This window comes from Mirounga leonina, unplaced genomic scaffold (genome assembly GCF_011800145.1).
Source record: "Mirounga leonina isolate KUSES-001 unplaced genomic scaffold, KU_Mleo_1.0 Mir_239, whole genome shotgun sequence".
Taxonomy (NCBI): Eukaryota; Metazoa; Chordata; class Mammalia; order Carnivora; family Phocidae; genus Mirounga; species Mirounga leonina.
Genome location: NW_023270624.1, coordinates 335,680 through 356,844, shown reverse-complemented (window position 1 = coordinate 356,844; position 21,165 = coordinate 335,680). Strand labels below are relative to the sequence as shown.

Genomic DNA, 21,165 nt, shown 5'->3' with positions numbered 1-21,165 from the left:
GAGTCAGACCCAGGATGTCTGTTCATCTATTGAGGGAAGCTCTCTCTCCCACTGGGCTTGAACCTGGCAGGAGCTGGCCTCCATTCCGCCTCAGTGTGGCCCCTGATGATAAAATCAACGTGGAGGTGAGCAGGACTGAGAGTGGCATTAGCCCCCAGATCAAGCCACACCTAAAGCTGGTGTATATTTCCTGGCCTTTTAAAGCTATTTGGGCCAGTGAACTCCTTTCCTATCTTAAGCTGTTTGAGTTGGGTTTTCAATCAATTGCAGGTTAACACAATGGACAAAGGACCTAGCTGAAGAAAAGCATGGCCTGGAAGCCTTAAGGCCAGAGAATAAGAGACTGATGGCCAGGGTGGATTCATGTCTTTGGCACTGGTGGGGATAAGGGATCTTGGTCATCAGTTCTGGTCCCTAGCCAACAAGTCTCCACCCCGAGAGAAGGCATCAGACTGTCAAAGCTGAGTGGCCAGGGTCCATATTTCAGGCTCACCAAGCAAACTCTAATATGATTTTGTGCTTCCTTATGGGCTGAAGATGTGTGGATCTTCTAATGCAAACATTCTGGTCACAGAGTAGTTGGCCTTGTCTTGCTAATAAACCCTGGAACCTACTTCATTTGACAGCCTCCTGTGAATTTTAGGGTAGTCAGTCTGACCAACCCTGCCCATCTCTTGACAACTCTAGTTGCTGGACCCATAAACTTATTGTCCACATCCTACATTGACCCTGAGTTTGAATTCCAGTGCTCCAGCCATGTGTGAGAAATAGACACCAGAGCAACATCCGTGATCATGGAGAGCATTCAGTTGTCTCTCTTTATTATTTATCCACCCACCCATTATCCAATATATTTAGTGAGCATCAAATTAGAAGTATTTTGATCACAAGTGGCAGAAGCCCAACTCTTAAGCAAAAATCTGTCAGTCATGTACTTGGGATAGGTCACAGGCTAAAAGGAAAAACTACCGAAACCCAGTACCAAGGCTTTTTGGCACCAAGACATTCTCTCTTCATCATCTCTCCATGTGGTGGGGAAGATGCACTGGTTGCCATCAATTCATACTGTCCTCGCTTATCATCCCAGTGGAGCCAGGATTCTCTTCCTATGTCCATTAATCAATCCCAGATGGGTCCTGCTTGGGTCCCATGCCTACCTCTGCACCTGAGTGGCAAGGTTCTCATAACAGAGGAAGAAACTGGGAAAGCCTGCAGGTCGGAAAGCCTGAAAGCAACCCCAGTTGGTGGCATGGAGGCAACAACATGAGTCAGACTTACATGTGTAGCTCACAGCCAGGCAGGGGAGGTAAGAACATCATCTGCTAAGTGCCCCCATGGAGGGAAAGACGGTGGGGAACCTGAGGAGACAGTGACCAACTCTTCCAGAGAAACCTTCCCAGAGGGGTGAGGTGGAATCTGCTCCCGTTCTCTGGCTGTCCTCAACTCTTCCTGAGGAACCTCTTCCCCACTCTCAATACATCTGGTTCACGTGGGGCTGACCTCACGCCTCCCTGCAGGGGTAGAGATGGGGCTTAGGCCAGGCCAATGAGAGACTGTCCTGGGCTTTTTGCTGGAACAATGAGGAAAGAGGTACACCCTCTATCCACGTGGAGAAACTGGTAGAATCTGGTAGAAGCAGATGCTAGTGGCCATCTTCCCTGCCTGGTCACAAAGCATGTGTGAGGACACTAGTGTGGACGAGCAGAGCGAAGGGTGGGGGAATGAGATCGATTCTTGATGACATCTTACGATGCCTGAACTTTTCAGTTACAGGACACCTGAATACATAAATGACCTCCTTCTGCATAAAGCCTATTTGAGTTGGGGTTTTATAACTTGCAGTGGGAGGTCCTGCCTAACACGAGGGGCTCTTTGATGTGGATCTGGAAAGGTGAGGCATTTGGTGGTTTCTGTTCAGAAAGAACAGGATGTGCTCAGGCAGGGCCACCACTGTGGTACCTAGCCTACCGAGATTGCCCCAAATAAGTCCATCCTCCCTGCATGTGCATGCAGCTCCTGCCTTGCTTATGTCTTCTCTTCCTGAATCCGGACTGGGCTTGTGCCTGCTTTGACCAATAGAATACAGAGAACGTGGTATTCCTCAGAAGGTCTGTCAGCTCCCTCGTGGAACCCTGGGTTGCCAGGTAGGACATCCAGGATAACCCACTGGGGGGAGAGGCCACAGAAAAGCAGGACGACGAGACATTACACAGAGATAGATGTCTCCTTGGGGGCCTCGAAGGTGGCAGACACTCAATCCCTAGCCACCATCTCCAGTATAGGCATGAGACCCCCCAGTGAGACCAGTAGAACTGTCTAGCTGGGCACCAGAATCATGAGATACAAAAACTTGTCTTATGCACTAAGTTTTTTGTTACGAACTCCCCTCCTCCGTACACACTATGCCAAATATAAAAAGTAGCTTCTTCTGGGCAGATGAGTTACAAAAAGGCACCCCTCTGTCCAGGCTAGGGCACAGGTTGCCAGGGCACAGTACTCAAGTGGGGGTAGAGACCCAGATGGATGTCAGCCCCTCAGCCAGGTGATACTGAATAGCAGGGGCTGCACAATACCAGTACTAGGTGGTCTGGGGTTGGAGGATGTGGAGGGATGCCGAGAGGTCAGCCTGCACTTGTTTCATCAATCCCTCACCCCTGCTGGGCTTTGGTGCCCTGCCCTGTCCAGTGTCCTCTGGCACTTGAACACTGGGTTGTCACTTGATTTCTTGGAAGAATGCAAGTAAGGCCCCCCCCCCCCCCCCAGGCCACGCTGGAGAGATGCAAGCACAGAACTCCAACAGCTTTGGTCCTTCAATCTTTTCCTTGCTCTTCCAGCTCTCCGCTGCCCCAGCAGCAAGCAGCCACCCATCTCCCACATCCTTGTAGCCCAAGTCGGCCTTCAGGGAGGGGGTGTCTCACTTTGTTGCTGTTGTTCATTTCTGGAACCAATTTTACACCCACTTCTTCAGGGTGGATCTTTCAGGAAGGACCCCCGTGGCCCTTCCTGGTTTGCCCTGTAGGTGGGCAGGTGGCTATCCCTTTCCTTGGCATGCGTCTCTCTCTTCCCGACACCATGAGCTTACTCAGGGCAGGGCGGGGCCTGATTCATCTCCATTCTGGCTCCAGCACAGGGCCTCAACCACCAGTCAGCTAACATGCACCGAGACACGCACCATCACCATCGATCTCCGCTCACCTCCAATCACCACCTGAACAGAACAGCTTGATTCCTGAAGGCAGTCGCGGACAATTACCCCGGCTAGGATCCCACCAGCATTACTGTCCCTTAACTTACTAGACTGAATGACCATTAATGGACCGAAACGGGCCTCTAATTAACATTTTTTTCCCCTGCATATTCGAGGCAGGAAGCATCATGCGACTGTTCACGACTGAGAGTCTCATCTTCAGGCAGATGAAGACACTGGCTCAAGTCAAGTCTGAGAGCCGGTCCGCGTTTCCACGTGATTGACAGGGGAACGAAGGCGAAGGAGATCGAGGAAAAGGAGCGAAGACAGGAGACTAAAGTGAACAGCCTGAGACCAAAAAAAAGGGGGGGGGGGTCGGAATAGATGGGAAAAGGGAGGAGGGAGAAGCTAAGGCACGGAGCTGGCAAAGAGCGGCGGAGAGCGGGAAGGCTGGCCCAGCAGCGCGCGGGGCCGGCCCACCGCCGCCCAGCGCGGGGGGTGTGCGGGGGGGCGGGGCTTGGGGAGCGGCCCACCCCGCCGGACACCGAATGGTCGCGCCCGGCGGCGGCGGCCAATGGGCGGCGGGGATGTTGGAGCGGCGGCGGCGGTCGGGGTGCTCGCTGGCTGGGGGACGGCGGCCGCCGCCATGATGCTTGTTTGCTTTCAATGAAAACGAGGGGGGCGCGAAGGAGGAGGCGGCGGCGTCGGTGGCGGCGGCGTCGGCGGCGCGGAGGCGAAGGCGGCAGTGGGCGCAGCGAGGAGGGCGAGGCCGGGGGCCGAGAGGGCGGGAGGGCGTAGCGGCGGCCCGTCGGGGCGGCTGAGGCGGGCGGCTGACGCGGTGGCGCTCGGAGGGGGAACAAAGAGCGGCGGCTGAGGCGGCGGAGGAGCGGCGGCGGCGGCGCTGCAGCAGCGGGCGGGACTGGTATGGTGGTTCCACAGGTCAGACCCCGCTGCACTCACAGGGAGGAGGCGGCGGCAGCGGCGGAGGAAGGCGGCGCACCCCGAGAGGTGAGCGAGACGGGCCCGAGGCCCGGCCGGGCGCTGCTCCCGCACTGGCCACGCACGGGCCCCCGCTCCGTCGTGCCCCCCGGGACCGAGGCACGCGCTGGGCCGGGGCGCGGGCAACTTTGTGGGTGGCGGAGCTGGCGGCTGTTGGGGGCCCTCTGGACGCGCCGCCGTGGCGATCCGGCCGGGCCCCAGGCCGCGCCCCCCGCGCCCAGCCCGGGGGCGGGGGGCGTTGATTGACGGCGGGGGCGGGGGCGCGCAGGGGGCGGGGCGCCCTGGCCCCGGGACCCCGGCTGCGGCCGCCCGGAGGCGGCGAGTAGGTGTCCGGGACTCTTGGCCGGGATGGGTGGCAACTTTGGCGGAGTGGCTGTGTGGGATTGTGCGTCGTGGAGTGTGGAACTTCGCAGTTACCGCAACGCGGGAAACCAACTGTTGACCCCCCCACCCCGAAAGTATTTAAAATTCAGTTTAACGCAGATTTCGGGGGAGGGGATGGGAGTGACAATGACCTGGTTAAAGAGGCACTTGGCACCAGATGAAGAGATTTCTAGTATTGCTCAGAACTCGGAGGTAGCCCTAATTGCTTGAAGCAGTTTTTTCCCGTAACCCCAACCACATCTCTCCTTTCTTACTTCTAAACGCCAGTCGTTATTTTCTTTGGAAACTTTTTTTTCCTTGGACTCTTTTTCCTCCCTCCCCCTCCCCAGAGAGCCTGCTAACGAACACCTGTAACCTCTTCTTTAACTGTTACTGCAGATGACAACATTGTGAGTCGTCCTCTTGCTTGACCTTGGATTTAACTGTGTGAAGCTGACGTGGTTTCAATAATGTGCTTGAATTTGAGTTCCCATACTTAGCTTTTTCTAGGTGGGTCGTCCCCATTAGTGCTAGTGCGGGATTTCTTGCATTCTTGTGTCTGGACATTTAATTTTGGAGAGGAAGAGAGGGAATGTGAACAAGTGAAAAATAAAACGGCCGTAATAGCACTTGGTGTTTTTCACAGCCCGCTAGTGTTTACCATTCCAAAACAGTTTTGTAGGCTTTTGGGGCTGATATGGTCATGGGTCAAAAGGTTTTGAAGACTTTATTTGTAATTGCTGTCAGAGCAGTTATCACAGTCTTCAGAATGTGATGACTTTTAGAATGAAAATTGCTTAATAATCTTAGACCAGTGATCTCGTCCAGTCATCGTGCTTTAAGCAAAATATTTGAAAAGCTACCAATGTGCAAACAGACCCAGAAAGGTTAAAATGACTTGGCCCAAGGTACTTGCAGAAAGCACATGAGACTATGAGATCCTTGCTGGAGATTAGTTCTTTTGGGAGGGCAGGGGTGTTTTAATGGGTAGAAGTTATTTGTGGCCGTTGTGTCTCTTCAGTTTGCAGGTGAACAAGATACTAAATGAAGTAGTCAAAAATAAGGATGGGATAGAAGACATTTTCTTGTGAGACTGAGAAGATTCATTCTGAAAGTTGATTCTTGCATAGTTTGAAAAATGTCTTGATCAGTGGTAATGTTGAAGAAGAAGCCCTTTTGAATGCCTGTTTGGTTTGTAGGTGTTTTCAGGTTTCTTAAATCTTGGTGGCACATTAAAACTACAATTATTGGGAAATTTCAGACTATTTTCTCTTGACTAAAAATGAAGTTGGTTATAGAACTTGGTCCTGACTGCAAATAAAAAAAAAGGCATTGAAGGCATTTGCCTACTGTGCTTGTAGTTTATAAATATGCATTTTGGTCATTGCTTAGGCATCCCACTATACGGATATTAACCTTCTTATATTCTTTGAAGTATAAGCTTTTTTCATATTGTAGTGCAGTGGAAAGGGATAATGTATGTAAGGCATAGTGGAATAGATGGTCAGTGCTGCTCCCAGCTGTAGCCCTTGGGCCATGAGGGGTGAGGGACCAATATCTTCACACTTGTAACTTTCCCAGATGCAGGGTACACTGGTTGGGAAGCTCTACTTTTAAAATGTTTATCACTTTGGAAAAGTCCAGATAGGTTCAGCTAAGGACATGTATTTTAATGCAGAAAAGACTTGGATTTGTGGTTATGCAGTACTTATTTACACTTTTTTTGTTGTGAATGGGACTTTATGTTATTGTCTAGAAAAAAGTTCAATTTCAGTTTTGAAATCCTTAGCTTCCACTTTTGACATACTTTTTTGTTTAACCTTGCTTGCTACTCACTTTACGAAGGTAGCCATTTTACAACAAAGTGTGGTTAAGAAAACACTGTGAAATTAGGAAATACCGAATAAATTAAACTATAGGGGCACCTGGTTGGCTCAGTCGTTAAGCGTCTGCCTTCGGCTCAGGTCATGATCCCAGAGTCCTGGGATCGAGTCCCACATCGGGCTCCCTGCTCGGCGGGAGGCCTGCTTCTCCCTCTCCCGCTCCCCCTGCTTGTGTTCCTGCTCTCGCTGTCTCTCTCTCTGTCAAATAAATAAATAAAATCTTTAAAAACAACAACAACAACAAAAAAGACTGTAAACTTACTGTACACAGAACCTGGTGCATTAGAGTACAATGGAATGCACCATGTTTTCATATTTGAATAATTAAAGAGGAGAAAGTTAATTGTGTCCCGAATGGGGACTCATATATACACTGCCTTAACCTTACCCTCTTCTGGCCTTTACCTCTCCCTCATCCATTTGTATTTTCTTCATAACTTCATTTATGTGTCAAGGAATAGTATATGCTGGACACAGCGTTGGACCCTGAGAATTCAAAAATGAATTCTACTCCATTTTTGGCCATGCAGTCGATAGGTGTTGTAGGCGTACAAGTGCTATGAGACAACAGAAGGAAGGATGAATAAATTTGTGGAAGGTGTGGGACCAGTTTACAGAAAATAACACGGAATAGGTGTTTGTCAAACTGGGGTGAGGGGGTCATTTCAAACAGAAGGGAGTGGTGGGTGCATGAGGTGCCAGAAGTTGGGGTATGGCCAGTGGTAAGGTGATACTGGGACAGGGAGAGTGACTGGAGATGAGCCTGCAAAGCTGTGTCCTAGATTTTGAAGGACCACGCTTGCTCATCTAAAACTGAAGTTTGTATCTTTATTCCAAAAGGAGGGAGCCAAAATATTTTTATTAGGGGAGCAAGGTGATTTATAGACTACTTTGGCATCAGTGTGGAAGATTGAGTGGAGGCCCTACATATAAAAAAGTCACTTCTGAGATAGTATGGAGTTAGTGACTCTCAATCTTTTTAACTTGGATATGGTGTCTGTTGTGTTCTGTAGTTCCTTTTATAATGGACTTGAGGGTTTGGCCAGTTGCTCTATAAAACAGGGTGATTTAAAATCACAATATCAGGGTGTTTTAGATGAAGTTAAAAGCAGTCAAAAAACAGTAAAACCCATAACATGGTACACTTGAAAATTCAGGCACTGAGAACTTGTTTTTTGAGTTAGGCTTAGGCAGACTGTAGACTTTAAGCTGGAGAAAACCACCCTCTGCTTACCAGAAGTGAGGGGCACCAAGTTTAAAGGTTGTGACTATCCTAATAGTCCGTTGGGACCTGGGCTGTATATATATGAAACTTGTGGGAGGGCAGTTTTCTCTCCAGTAACTTACTGCAGTTGGAATATTGAAATTTTCTTAAAATCTAAGAGCTCGGGGCGCCTGGGTGGCTCAGTCGTTAAGCGTCTGCCTTTGGCTCAGGTCATGATCTCAGGGTCCTGGGATCGAGCCCCACATCGGGCTCCCTGCTCCGTGGGAAGCCTGCTTCTCCCTCTCCCACTCCCCTCGCTTGTGTTCCCTCTCTTGCTGTGTCTCTCTCTGTCTAATAAATAAATAAAATCTTTAAAAAAAAAAAATCTAAGAGCTCATCATACAGCTGATAGTTTATGTAGTCCATTCTGCTGTGAAGCAGCATATAGGTTCCTGAAAGTTACCATGGTATGCTAAATTGTGCAGTAAAAACTACAGGCTTGCAGGGGAAAATGAGATCGAAACACAACTGAGTGACTTACTGTTAAAAACGAATTTGATGAAAATGGTAACACAGTTTTACACATCTGAAATGGCTAAGGAATATATAAATACTATAATAAATGTGGCACTTCATATTGAGAAAGACCTGGTTTGCTTGTGTAAATGCGTATGGAAAGGTTTGCTGCTTGTGGGTTCCTGTGAAATGGTAGAAGGCGGGTTACCTGAAATCAAATGGAATATTATAGTAACACCAGATGTGGGTGGGTGGGTGTGGCTCATATCACAGGGAGAACTGAAGGGGTGGGTAGTGTTTAAGGTGTGTGTGTTTTGTGTATTTCTGCACAGCTTAGTTCAGCTGGGTGCAGTTTTCTACCTTCATCTAGTGCGGTAGATGCAAATGAGAAATGGTATGCAAATGAGAATTTTGCATTGTGCTCACATTCCCTGATAGATCAGTCACGTTGGAACAAATTCACATTTCAGAACAAGCAATAGAGCAGAACTAATTATACTTGAATACAGCATTTTAAAATAGTGCTAAAACTCAGTTCCAAAAATACTCAGACACCCATATGTCAGGCACCATGTATAGACTTGCTATCCTTGTGGGGCTTATGGTCTTTTGTCCCAAGTGGATTTATAGTGGGGTATAAAGACGAATGAACCAATAAAGCACTCATCAGGTTATACAGTAATGAGGAATATACAAAGCATTTGGGGCTTGCTAAGGAAAGAACAGCCAGTTCTGCTTGGGAAACTTGAGAGAGTCATTTCAGAGGTCTTTGAGCTGAGTTTTGAAGGGTGAATAGGCACTTGTCAGGCCGAGTAGGACTTTTCATGGAGGAGAAGCATGTGCAAAGTCAGGTCACATACAACTTAGGCTGTGAAACATAGGAGGCCAGGATGTGAGGGATAGGAGGAGTGGCCAGAAACAGTTTGTGAATAGTCTTAGGCTTTTTCTTGAAGGGTTGGGACTTTAATGGGGATCCATTGAGAGGTTAAGTGCATAGGGGTGGGGAAATTGTGACACACTTTTTCAGGAGACACATAGTAAAAATGTGGAGGTTGGATGAAAGGGGTCCAGAAACTGGGGCCAGAGAGTTCATTTAAGTCCTTGTGAGAGGTCAAGGACATAATAGGAGCTGGAAAAGAATAGGATAAATTTTGAAAGATACCGGAATTAGGGACAGATAAACGATGAGTTATTGGAATTAGGGACAGGTAAGTGATGTGTTATAAAAAAATAAAAATTCAGAAGTTTTTTATCTTGGGTAACTTGGTATAATTTAACTTGGAAAGTAGAGGAAGAAGAGCAGATTTGGGCAAGGAAAGTGGAATAGCTTGCTTTTGATTCTAAGTTTCACATGGCCTGTCAGATATTTAGGTGGATATGTCTAATAGATATCTGGACCAGAGAGTGGTTGGGGATTTTATAGATTTGGTAAGTATATAGTTAGTATTGGAAGTTAGAAGATCACTTGGGAAGAGTGTATGAACAAATGCTTTTCACCTTTTTGGGGGAGGTAGGGTTCCCATTTGAGAATCAGTTGAGAATTACGGCCCCTGCTGAGGAGAATGAAAGTATGCATATGCTTAAGTGTGAAACTTACTCATGGAGCTCAGTTTAATATAGAACGGGAAGAGGAGAGGACCAAGGGAATCCTTAGGAGCAGCCAACATTACATTTTGGACAGGACTGCAATAAAATGGTTAACGAGGTAGGAGAATAGGAGTGAGCAAAATTATAGATGCCAAGATAGGTAGGAGTGCTGAGCAAGAGGGAGTTTTCAGTGGCGACAAGTGATGGCCAGGTTTAGGGTAGGATGAGCTCGGAGAATGGTTTAATAGGATTTGGTAGTTACGTGAATATAAGCAGAGCAAATTTTTCTGGGACCGGGGAGGTAGAAGTCGGACTGTAGGTTAGGGTTAAGCAAATGGGAGGTTAAGAAAAAGGTTACAGACTGCTGTTTGAAAAGTTTAAAGTGGAAAAAAGGGTAATAGTTTAAAGAAGAGACAGGTTGAGAGAAAGTAGACACCTATAGTGGTTGCCAGCCTTCTGTTTTCTTCAAGTCCAAAACAGGAAATAAATTTCTAATATATATATTTATATTTTAGACTTTCTCCTGATATATTGGCTTAAATTTGGTCACATAAAGTTATTTTCTTTGGAATTTTATGGGATTTCAAAAACAGGAAAATTTTCCTCATGGGAGGTGGATCTGATGTAAAATCATAATGTTAGAACTTCCAGTCTTAAGTTACTGGAAGACTAAAATTTACTTTTCATACATCTTGCTGGGTTTGTATTTGTCCTGTGCTCAACAGTCCAACGTTGCGTTAAGTGTTTGATGCACTTTTATTTTTATTATTATTATTATTTTTTAGAGAGAGAGAGAGGGTGTGCAAGTGAGAGAGCAGGGAGAGGCAGAGGGAGAGGAAGAGAGAATCCCAAGCAGACTTCCTGCTGAGCACGGGACCGGGGCCCTGCAGGGCTTGATCCCATAATCCCGAGATCATGACCTGAGCCGAAATCAGGAGTTGGTCCCTTACCCAACTGAGCCACCCAGGTGCCCCTAAGTGTAGAATAGTAGCAAAGAAAGAATCATCAGGCATAGTAATTGTCTTTCAGATAAGCGTGTGGCGATTTAACAAAACAGAAAAAAGGCTGTGATCTTTGTATCCAAAAAGAGTATTAGAGGTGATTCTTTGGGTACATCTAGCTGTTGTATATAGATTTTTTAACTAGGCCGATTTTGAGTGGGGGAGGTGTGGTGGGATAGACGAAAAAGGATATTAGAGGAGTCCCTGCTAATTGAAGACCAAACAGAAAGGAAGATTTAGTCACATTAAGTCAAAAATATTATTTGCACTCAGCTTTTTGGGGGGCAGTTTTTTCTTTCATAAGATTGTATGTAGTTGTATGCAAACACCACAGCATCATAAAGCAGGATCTGATGAAGCCAACTGCCATGTTTTGTGGAACAATAGCTCTTCATATATTTTCATCTAAAATTGTTGAAAGTGAAAACTGTACTTTATTTGGGACATCTAAAGAATTATCACTTGGTTTCTAATTTTAGGGAAACTAGAGAAACTCAGACTTAGGGATTTGTAGTCACAGAAAAAAAAACAGCTTTGTTGAATGCTAATATGATAGGCATTGTGCTTTAATGTGTTAATTCTTATAACAAAATTGTGAGGTAGATCTCGTTTTATAAATGAGGAAGCTTTAGCCTTAAAGATGAACGTAAACAAGGGGCGCCTGGGTGGCTCAGTCGTTAAGCGTCTGCCTTTGGCTCAGGTCATGATCCCAGGGTCCTGGGATCGAGCCCCACATTGGGCTCCCTGCTCAGCAGGAAGCCTCCTTCTCCCTCTCCCACTCCCCCTGCTTGTGTTCCCTCTCTCGCTGTCTCTCTGTCAAATAAATAAATAAAATCTTTAAAAAAAAAAAAAAAGATGAACGTAAACACATCTTTCTTGACGTAGGTCTGTTTGACTCTAGTTTGTATTCTTAATTTCACTGTACTCCCCCCACTTCCATCTTAGCATACACTCGTGATGACGTGGCTTGGAATGGACCTTTGATACAGATTTGATAATACGGAGAGACCCAGTTGCTGCCCCAAACTTATAACCATTTACATTGGTGGCTAATCATGTTGATAGAGCTACCTGGCAGATTCTTAATATTTGTGATTCTGTTTTAGGTTATGGATCAAGAACCGTGAAAGTCCACATAAGAATACTATTCATGCTGGTCGAAAATCCAGTTTTAAAGCATTTCACTGTTTTAGGAAAAGGCGGTCACATATGCGGTCAAAAAGCAGTGTATAGCAGAACTCCCATTTGCACAGAGTTCCTTTAGATTTCTTTCCAAATCTTCTGAAACATCACTCAGTAGCCTTAGAGCAATATTCTAGTGTTATTAAAGGCTTCTTGATGATTTGTAAGGTCAGCGTTTCATGAATAATTTTCTTCTAGGGGAAAAAAAGGACTAATGGGTTGAAACTGATTGCTAGTACATTAAAACCTCCCAAATGATTGTATATATGAATTAGCAGCTGGAATAAATGTTGAATGCCTCAAGAGACCAAATCTTCACTAAATAGTGGTAGTTAGACTATTATGAGTCATTGTAAGAGAGGGACAAGCAAATAGATTATGGAAAATCTGACAAAAGATAAGAAAGAAATGAAAAGACTTCTGTTGGCATCCATCATTTGGTGCTGAAGCTATAAACCAGATGGTTGTTGCTTATCTCATGTTAAGGAGCACATTTAAGATTGATGGCCTCGCTTGCCTTACCTTTTTAATCTTGGTGAGGTTTTACCCCACAAATCATGGTTTTGACTTACTACCCTGCTTATTAGTGGGCACTCAGCTTTTGCTGATTAGATGGCAGATTGTATTTGTCTTAGTATGTTTTCTGTACTTTTATGTTTGACTTCAAATACAGAAAATAAAAATCTAACCTGACAAATATTTGTATTTGAGTTGAAATTTGTGGATGACCTCTACTTGGGATATCTTTATAGTTGTATTTTGAGTTAATTTTTTGGGTTGAATGTAATTGCTAGTATTTGAACCATTTTTGGCCTTTAAAATTAGTGGTTTCTTATGGTTGTTGCATAGGAAACTTCTCTCTGTGTTTCTCTGACTATATTTTATATTCACTCGTGTTATTGGGCACGTGCACATGGTTAGAATTGTGTTTTAACAGCAGTGTAGTTACAGGCTGTCTGTCACAGGCTGGGCACTGTGGATGCAGATGGGCATGCCAATCTTTTCCTTTTAGAGCTTGGTATTGACTACTATATCCTGCTGTTCAGCTGTATGTTTTGGAGGAATATTTTACCATAATTTCAAGATCTCTGTTTTCAAAGAGGTCTTATTGATTGGAAATTTTAGTTAAACCAGTTTGTACTGCAACTTATTTTTGTACTACTTGAGAAGGTATTTAAGGAAATTGTGTACAAGATTTTGGGGGCAGGAGAAGTTGGCTATAGAAACCTTAAGTTCTTACAGATATTACTAAGATGTTTGTCTTTTTCATTCTTACTCTCTTTATGAGTGTACAGTGGAGTTTTCCAGAAGCTAAACAAATGTATGATATCTGATCAGATTGACTTCAGAGCAGATATGTGAATCCAGCTGTCTTTTAGTATGTCATACACTAATGAGATTTGCAAGAATGTTAGACAGTGTCCTTGCAATATTTTACTTTGTTTTTGAAAATAGTTACTTTTCATGAAAATGTTTATTAACATGTGGTAGGTTTGGGATGCCTGGGTGGCTTAGTTGGTTAAGCGTCTGCCTTTGGCTCAGGTCATGACCCTAGGGTCCTGGGATCGAGTTCCACATGGGGCTCTTTGCTCAGCAGGGAGCCTGCTTCTCCCTCTGCCTGCCACTCCCCCTGAGCGCACTTGTGCTCTCTCTCTCTCTCTCTGTCTCTGTGACAAATAAATAAATGAAATCTTAAATAAAAAACGTGGTAGGTTTTACATTTAACGAGTTAATACATATTTTAAATTTTCTTCTAATTTCTAGAATGGCAAATGTTGACAGGTATAATCCACATAAATGAAAGCTCTGAGGTTGCTTGTGAATTTTTAAGAGCGTGTAAGGATCTTGAGGTGATAGGATTTGAGATCTACTGTCTTAGAGTATTAGGCAGAGTTTGGGAGTAGAGAAGGCAGGTGTGGAGTAGCTCAGAAATATGAGACGTCTGAGAAGAAAACTGGAGGGCTCATGGTCTCAGCAATACAATATTTGGAGAAGGAACATGAGATCTTGGCTTTATTAGTGACAGAATTATAGACTTGTGCGAGGAGCTTTGTGGCTGGATTGTCTGAGGTTCAAACCCCAGCTCTACTACTTACCAAGTGTGTGTGACCTTGGGCAAATTATTTAAACCCTGTGTCTTCATCTAAAATAAAATGAGGATAGCATCTACCTCATGGATTGCTTTGAGAATTAAATTGAGGATAATACAGGTCAATGACTGCATAGTGGTTGAGAGCACAGACTTGTGGATCAAACTTGGGTTAAAATCTTAGTTGTGCCACTGGTATCTCTGTGACCTCATGCAAGTTACTCATTCTCTGGACCTTCCCTGTGTTTGTAAGGAGAGTAATAGTATTTACTTACAGGAGTCCTGAGGGTTAAATGAAATAATGTATGTGAAAGGGCTGGGTAGGCCTGTCACGCAGTGCATGCTCAAATAATGTTGGTTGTTACTGCCTAGTGCCTTGTGGCAGACAGGCATGCAGAAGTTTTGCCATCACCCCCATCTGCTCAAGGTTTGCCCTTATTTTGCTAGAGCGTTTCACTGAGGTTACGCTTATACAGTTTAACCTTTAAGTCTGTCCCCTTGATTCTTATCCTAGGCTATCCTAGAACCAGTATTCTCAGTTTTTGGTCCTTTCTGTCAGGTTTTTCTAGATTTTGCCTTCAAGATTAGAAGCCTAGATATTAGTTTTTCTTGTTGCTGGTAAAATGGGCACTGCTTCTGTTAGTTCACTTGTCTCTTACAAAATGTTTGCTTTTTTTTTTTTTTAACTATCACAGCTTCTCTCCTTGAATTCTTACAATTATTCACCGCTTAAGTATTTGCCAGGCTCTGAAGAGATTAAAAGATATTTAAAATATAAAGCCAAGGAGCTATATTAGAGTAGGTGAGTGAGACATTAAAAAAAAAAAATAAGGTGGAGTTAAAGATACTATTTTAGAAATATCTTCAAGGTTCGGAATAGCTCAAAGCAGGGAATGATAAGCTCTTTTGTTTGGGAGGGATAGGGAAGAAGGACCTTTTTGAAGTTAGATATCTGATTTGTCATTTGAAGATGACTAGAGTCCCTAAGGTATCTGGAGGGGAGGGAGAATGGCATTTCAGGCAGAAGCAATAGCATATGCTAAGGCGTGGACGGTTGTGAGAGGTAAGTGGAAATTGATTGGCTAAGACTGGAGGACGGTCAAAAAACTTTGTTTTGTAAATGAGCCTGGGTCACCTCTGTTTAGAAAACTCATCTTTGAGTCTCCTTTGTGTCAGGTGCAGTGTTAGTCCATGGGTGGATGAAGGAGATGTGGTTTTAGGACCTTGAGGTAAGCACTTGTATTTTTAGGAAGTCAGTCTGGATAGTGTCTAGGCTGCATTTGAGTTGGGGGACAGCGGAATTCCGAACATGGATCTGAGACTGTTGGATTAGTTCATATCTCAGGGAAGAGCCCAGGAAATGGAGGCAGAGTGGGCGAGAGGACTATTTAGGAAGTTAAAATGGGCTGGAACTGGGTACTGGATGTGAAGGCTGGGGTTGGGTGGGAAAGAGTTAAGGATAGTACTCCTATTTCTGGCTTGGAAAATGGGTTGGGATCTCTATGAAGGGCAGGTTAGAAGACCAAGATGACAGTTTCACTTTTTATTAAGGTCTTTTTTTTTTTTTTTTAACCAGCTTTTTATTCTGTCTCTCCTGTGCAATTCACATACCTTTTTTGAGAGATTATCATGAGTTGTAAGATACCTGCAGTGGTATCATTGGCTATTTATGAGAGTAGCCCTTGAAGTCTACAGATCCACAGTTAGGATTTAAGTTTGATTTTTAGATAAGGATAGTCATCCTTTGCAGAGGTTTTTTTTATGCTTTGTTTGCCTGCCACAGGGAACTAATTAGTAATAGACCTGGTGATAGTTTTGCCACTAAGGACAGCTCCTGTATGAGGTTTATCATCTGTGTAAACTTTTAATTGGCCCATCAATCATGGTGGAAACTTGGATAGAAAAAGAAAACAAATTGTGATCACATTGAGAGTCGGGATGATTGGGGTTTAAAGTGAGATGTAGCAGTGCCTTAACTGACTTCAGGCTCTAAGGAAGACTTAAGAATGTAGCCCAAGGGGGCTAGCTGGTTTTATTTACAGAGAGTCACATGTTTTTCATGTGTAGAATTCAACTAATACACCTGGAAAAAACAACGTAAGTAATTTACAGTAATTTAGGCCTGCCATCTCAGCCATAATTACCATCAACTTAAAATCTCAGAGTATTTTCATTTTTTAAAGTATCAAATTATTATGTTTGTATGACATTTTAAATGTCTTACATGTCTTGGTAGGAACAAAATCCAGGTTAAATTAGTATTTATTGTTATGCACAATTTTTTAATGTACCTGTGAATAAATTATTGTTTGGATTGTATTCAAAGAGGGAGGGGGTTTTTTCTTTGTTTTTTTTTGTTCGTTTGTTTTTTAAGTGGCATTCATGTAGTGGCTTGGTAATAATGGGGAATAGAAAGAAGATAGTGGAGCATATTTGAAGGATGGCAGTTGTCTGCCAGTTGTATCAAAAGAAACAAAAGTATTGGAATAAGGTCTGGGAATGTAGACTATTTTGAATTCTAAATTGAGAAGTTTGAATGTTTTCTAAGCAGCAGAGTTGAGGCAGTGGTGGGAGAGAGGATGCCATAGAATCATAGTTTTAAAGCTGGTATAGGACCAGAAATCATTCTAGATGATTTTCCAGTTCTTTACAAAGAGTGGTTCTTTTTCCTGAATTTTGCAGTATAATGAGAACTCGACTTTAGGAAGAATAATTTGAGAGTGATACGTAGGTTAGTTGTAATCTTAAAAGCATAAATACCAATAATAAGAGTCCGTTATATTAGTTGAAAAAATGCAAATAAAGTCCTAACTTAGAGTGATGTTTGTAAAAATAAGAAAGGGTTGTAGTGTGATTACATGGTTGTGAAACTTCTGTTTGCTCCCCCAGTAGATAAAGCTCCATGATCATGTATTTCTTATTTTTATTCCTAGCACCTGGCAGAGTACTTGGCGCATAGGTGATGAGTAAGTATTTGTTGAATGAATGATTCCATAAAGAAAACTCCGCAAGGAAGCATGGTTCGGATGTACTGAGTTGCTTTTGGATTTCTCTTTTAGGAATACCTGATGCTGGGTCATGAAAGAAAGAATGTTTAGTCCAGTTCATTAGTCTCGTGTGCTAGAGCTTACACAAGACGCTGGGAGATGCATACTGTGTGGGGTGATAGATGCTGGAGTAAATGTTTGGTATGCAGAGGAGAGAGTAGACACCATGTGTTTTGTTGGGAAGGGCTTACAAAGGCTCCACCATGTGGCTTGAGCTCGCTTGTCAGGTTTGCTTGAAGTTCGAGTAGGAGTTGAGGGTGAAGCTTGTCTGGTGAAGGAATTAGCACATATTGAAAGACTACGCCTTAGAAGTAGGTTTGCTTCAATCAATTTAGGACTTTATAGGGTGGTATGTGTGTAAGTGGGTGAAGAGGAGTGAGAAAATAGTTGGCTAGGTCTAGATTGTAAGGGACTTTGAAGTTTGGACTTTAGGAAGACAGGTAGATGGGCCATCTTGGGTTTTTAAGCAGGAGAGTGATATGAGCAGGCATTTATCTGGAAGGTGGATGTAGAGAAGATTGTTTAATACTAGAAGCTGAGAAATGAGGGTCTAAATTAACTTCAGTAGCAGTGAAAATGGAGAACAGATTTAGAAATCCCGAAGAGGTAAAAATGAGTTGGATTTAGTGAAAAATTAGTTTGGAAGAAATAAATTGGTGCCGAGTTTAGTGTCACTACCTTTTTGAATATAGTGGACTCTTGAACAGGGTTTGACCTGCATGGGTCCATTTATGTGTGGATTTTTTACAGTACACTTCTGTAACTGCGTTTTCTCTTCCTAATGATATTCTTTTTTTTTTTTTTTAAGATTTTATTTATTTATTTGACAGAGAGAGAGAGTACAAGCAGGCAGAGAGGCAGGCAGAGGGAAAGGGAGAAGCAGGCTTCCCGCTGAGCAGGGAGCCCGATGCGGGGCTCGATCCCAGGACCCTGGGATCATGACCTGAGCCGAAGGCAGACGCTTAACGACTGAGCCACCCAGGCGCCCCCCTAATGATATTCTTAACATTTTCTTTTCTCTAGCTTACTTCATTTTAAGAATGCAGTATATACTACATACAGCATACAGAATATGTTATTGGTAAAGCTTGAGGTTGACAGTAGGCTACTGGTCGTTTTTGGGGAGTTCGAAGTTACATGTGGATTTTCAGCTGTGTTGTTCAGGGGTCAACTGTGTATTTTAACTCATAGCTCTAAGAGGAGCCTGACCTTGAAAGGGTCTTTCTGCACATGAGTTGATCTCTTCCTGGTTCCCTCCTTTCCTTTCCTCTGTCCCTCTTCTTTTTTTCTCCTTCATGTTTGGGAAAGAAGTAAAACACAAAGAATGGAAGAGAAAATGTAAAAAGGAAAAGAAGAGATGTAAAATTTAGCATTTTATTTTGTCAGTTGAGAATGGCTGTACTCCCATTTCCTTGAGAAAGATCTGGCCAATATAATTAAAATAAATTATTTAACTTCAGAGTGCCTTTTAACAAACATTTTTGTATATGGCCAAAATAACATGATCTCATAATTATTCATTAATATTTTAAATATGAACTAGGTATTAAATGTTTCTCCGCTGTCCACAAAATGTCTTTCATTGCTGATTTGTGGATCCTATATAGGGACCATTGATTGCATCTGATTATATCCCTTAATTCTTTTCAAATCTAAAATAGTCTTGACACCAGGTTGTTGAAGGCAGCAGACCAGTTATCCTGCAAGAAAGTCTTCCATTCTCATTTTGTCTGATTGCTGCTTTGTTTTCATCTGGCCAGTTCCTCTAATTCTTAACCAAGGTAAACATTGTTGATGTGTACTTCATGTTCCGTCGTATCATCATATTAAGAGACAGAGTCAGTATCTGGTTCTCCACCCGTTGATGAAGAAGGTAACCTTTTATTCCTCCCTTATGATCAGAAAACAATTTGGGTGATGGTGTTACCTTAGCATTACACCAGTGCCAATGATTCATCTAATGGTTTAAACACAATTTATAATCCTTGCCTAAAAAAGGAATTATAAAATGAGGTTGCTTTTTGTTTATTTGTTTCATTCTTCATTTATTAGCTGTCATTCTTTTGTAAAGTAGGACTATTCAGCTGGGGCTGTTTGGTCAGCTCTGAAGTGCGGTACCTGCTGAAAATATAAACACTTAAATCTTTCTCTTTAGTTACGAGTTTTCTTAGTTTAAAAGCTGTGTCACATTAACATAACAATAAAAAATTAAAAAAAAAAAAAGCTGTGTCAGATGGTGGCTGACGTGCACCTAATGCCTTCCCTTTTCTCACCTCTCCCCTCTTGCTTTCTTCATGCCCCCGTGACTGCAGTAGTTCCTTCCTGCTGCTAATCCCCCTCTACAGCACTGCCCGCTCTGTTTTCTGCAGCACCGATGATGATCCTGTTATCCACAAATTTTTGATTCCATTTCATTCCATTATAATCATGATTCTTTTTGCTCCAATTGCCACAGCTTTGGCCAGCGAGGACCCCTTTTAGCTGGCTCCTGTGTCATGTTGACTTAGGTTTTTGGCCCTAAAGGATGTCTCAGGCTTTATACATTTTATACATTTCTTGCCCCAACCTTGTAGTTGGCCATTTTACAAAGAACTTTGCTTTCTCAAAACTGAGGATTAGGGGTGTTGTTAGTCCAGAGATAACATTGTTTCCAGAACATTTCACTGTGTAATTAAAAACAAATTTGAAATCATGAGTGTAGGGGCGCCTGGGTGGCTCAGTTAATTAAGCGTCCGACTCTTGATTTCAGCTCTGGTCATGATCTCAGGGTCCTGAGATCAAGCCCCCTTCTGAGCTCAGAGTGTGCTTGTTCCTCTCCCTTGTGCGGGCTTTCTCAAATAAATAAATAAATAAGTAAAATCTTAAAAAATAAGATCGTGTATTTATATTGATATTCTCAAGTCAACTTTGGTGTTGTTTTCACTTAATTTCTTTGATTTATAAACCTTTTCTTACCCTGAAAAGCTTGGTTCCTAACATCTTTAACCTAAGTACTTATTTGCTTAATCCTAAACTGGGAAGTGAATAATCCAGTATAATACCAATAGTTCACATCATTCTTTTCACAGATGCATGGTTTTCCATAGTATGGCTGCACAGTAACTCATTTAACCATACATTCTTATTAGTGGTCACTTAAGTTGTTTGTACTTTCATACACAGTGCTGTAATGAGTAATTCAGAAAAGTACATGGTTGTATGTTTTGTTAGTATTGCTTGTCTGAAAATGTCCTTTTCTTTGTCTTCACACTTGAACAAGTGTTTGAGTACAGAATGTTTTTTAGTTAAGGTAAAATTTATATAAACTGAAATATATAGACCTTCAGTGTACAGTTTGGGTTTTGATAAATATATATGCCAATATAAATCACCCTCATTTAAGATACTGAATAATTCCATCAATTTCCATAAGGGCAGCCACTGTAACCACTGCAAATTCATGTAAATGAAATCTTTGGGTCTTTTCATTCAGTGTAATGTTTGAGATTCATCTATATATGTGTATGTATCAATACTTCATTCTTTTTTTTATTGCTGAGTAGTATTTGTATGGATATATCACAATTTGATTATCCTTTCATTGTTGATGGACATTTCGGTTGTTTTCAATTTTTGACAACTATGAATAAAACTATTTTGCACATTTATATAAATGTATTTTTGTGGAAATACATTTACTGAGTTACAGCCTATGTAATTACTCTCTTAGATATTACGTTATCATCTCTTTTGTTTTTCCACAAAAAAGTATGTTTAATTTTTGCCAATGTTTGCCTTTTGTTTTAGTAAGAATTATGTTTATAGTATACTGTGACTTTCCTTTTTTGCCCCAATCTTGTTTTAGAGATTCTAATACTCAAATACTTCTTCCCCTGCTAGCTGCACTCTTACCTTTTTATCTGTTTGTGTTGTTCCACAGTTGACTTCTTTACTTATAGTTTTTGTTTATCAGTGTTGTTCTCTTTAACTTCTTTAAGCACAAGAAACAATTTTTTGTGGAATATTTTTCTATTTCTGTAGTCTGTCTCCCTTCCTCCCTCCCTCCCTCCCTCCCTCCCTCCCTTCCTTCCTTCCTTCCTTCCTTCCTTCCTTCCTTCCTTCCTTCCT

At 42.8% G+C, this 21,165-nt stretch overlaps 1 protein-coding gene across 2 annotated transcripts in view; it reads left to right on the top strand.

Annotated features, from left to right (window-relative positions):
- The first annotated feature begins 3,987 nt into the window (after window positions 1-3,987).
- CNOT6 (CCR4-NOT transcription complex subunit 6) overlaps window positions 3,988-21,165 on the top strand; it is a 72,256-nt gene continuing 55,078 nt past the window's right edge. The window contains exon 1 of one of the 2 annotated variants that reach the window (XM_035029368.1): window positions 3,988-4,195. Coding sequence is in view for 1 of the 2 variants with exons in the window: in XM_035029367.1 (XP_034885258.1) it covers window positions 16,974-16,977 (4 nt within the window). In the remaining variant the exon portion in view is untranslated. Of the gene's footprint in view, window positions 4,196-16,963; window positions 16,978-21,165 lie in introns of those variants that run through there. The other variant, XM_035029367.1, reaches the window with a different exon arrangement.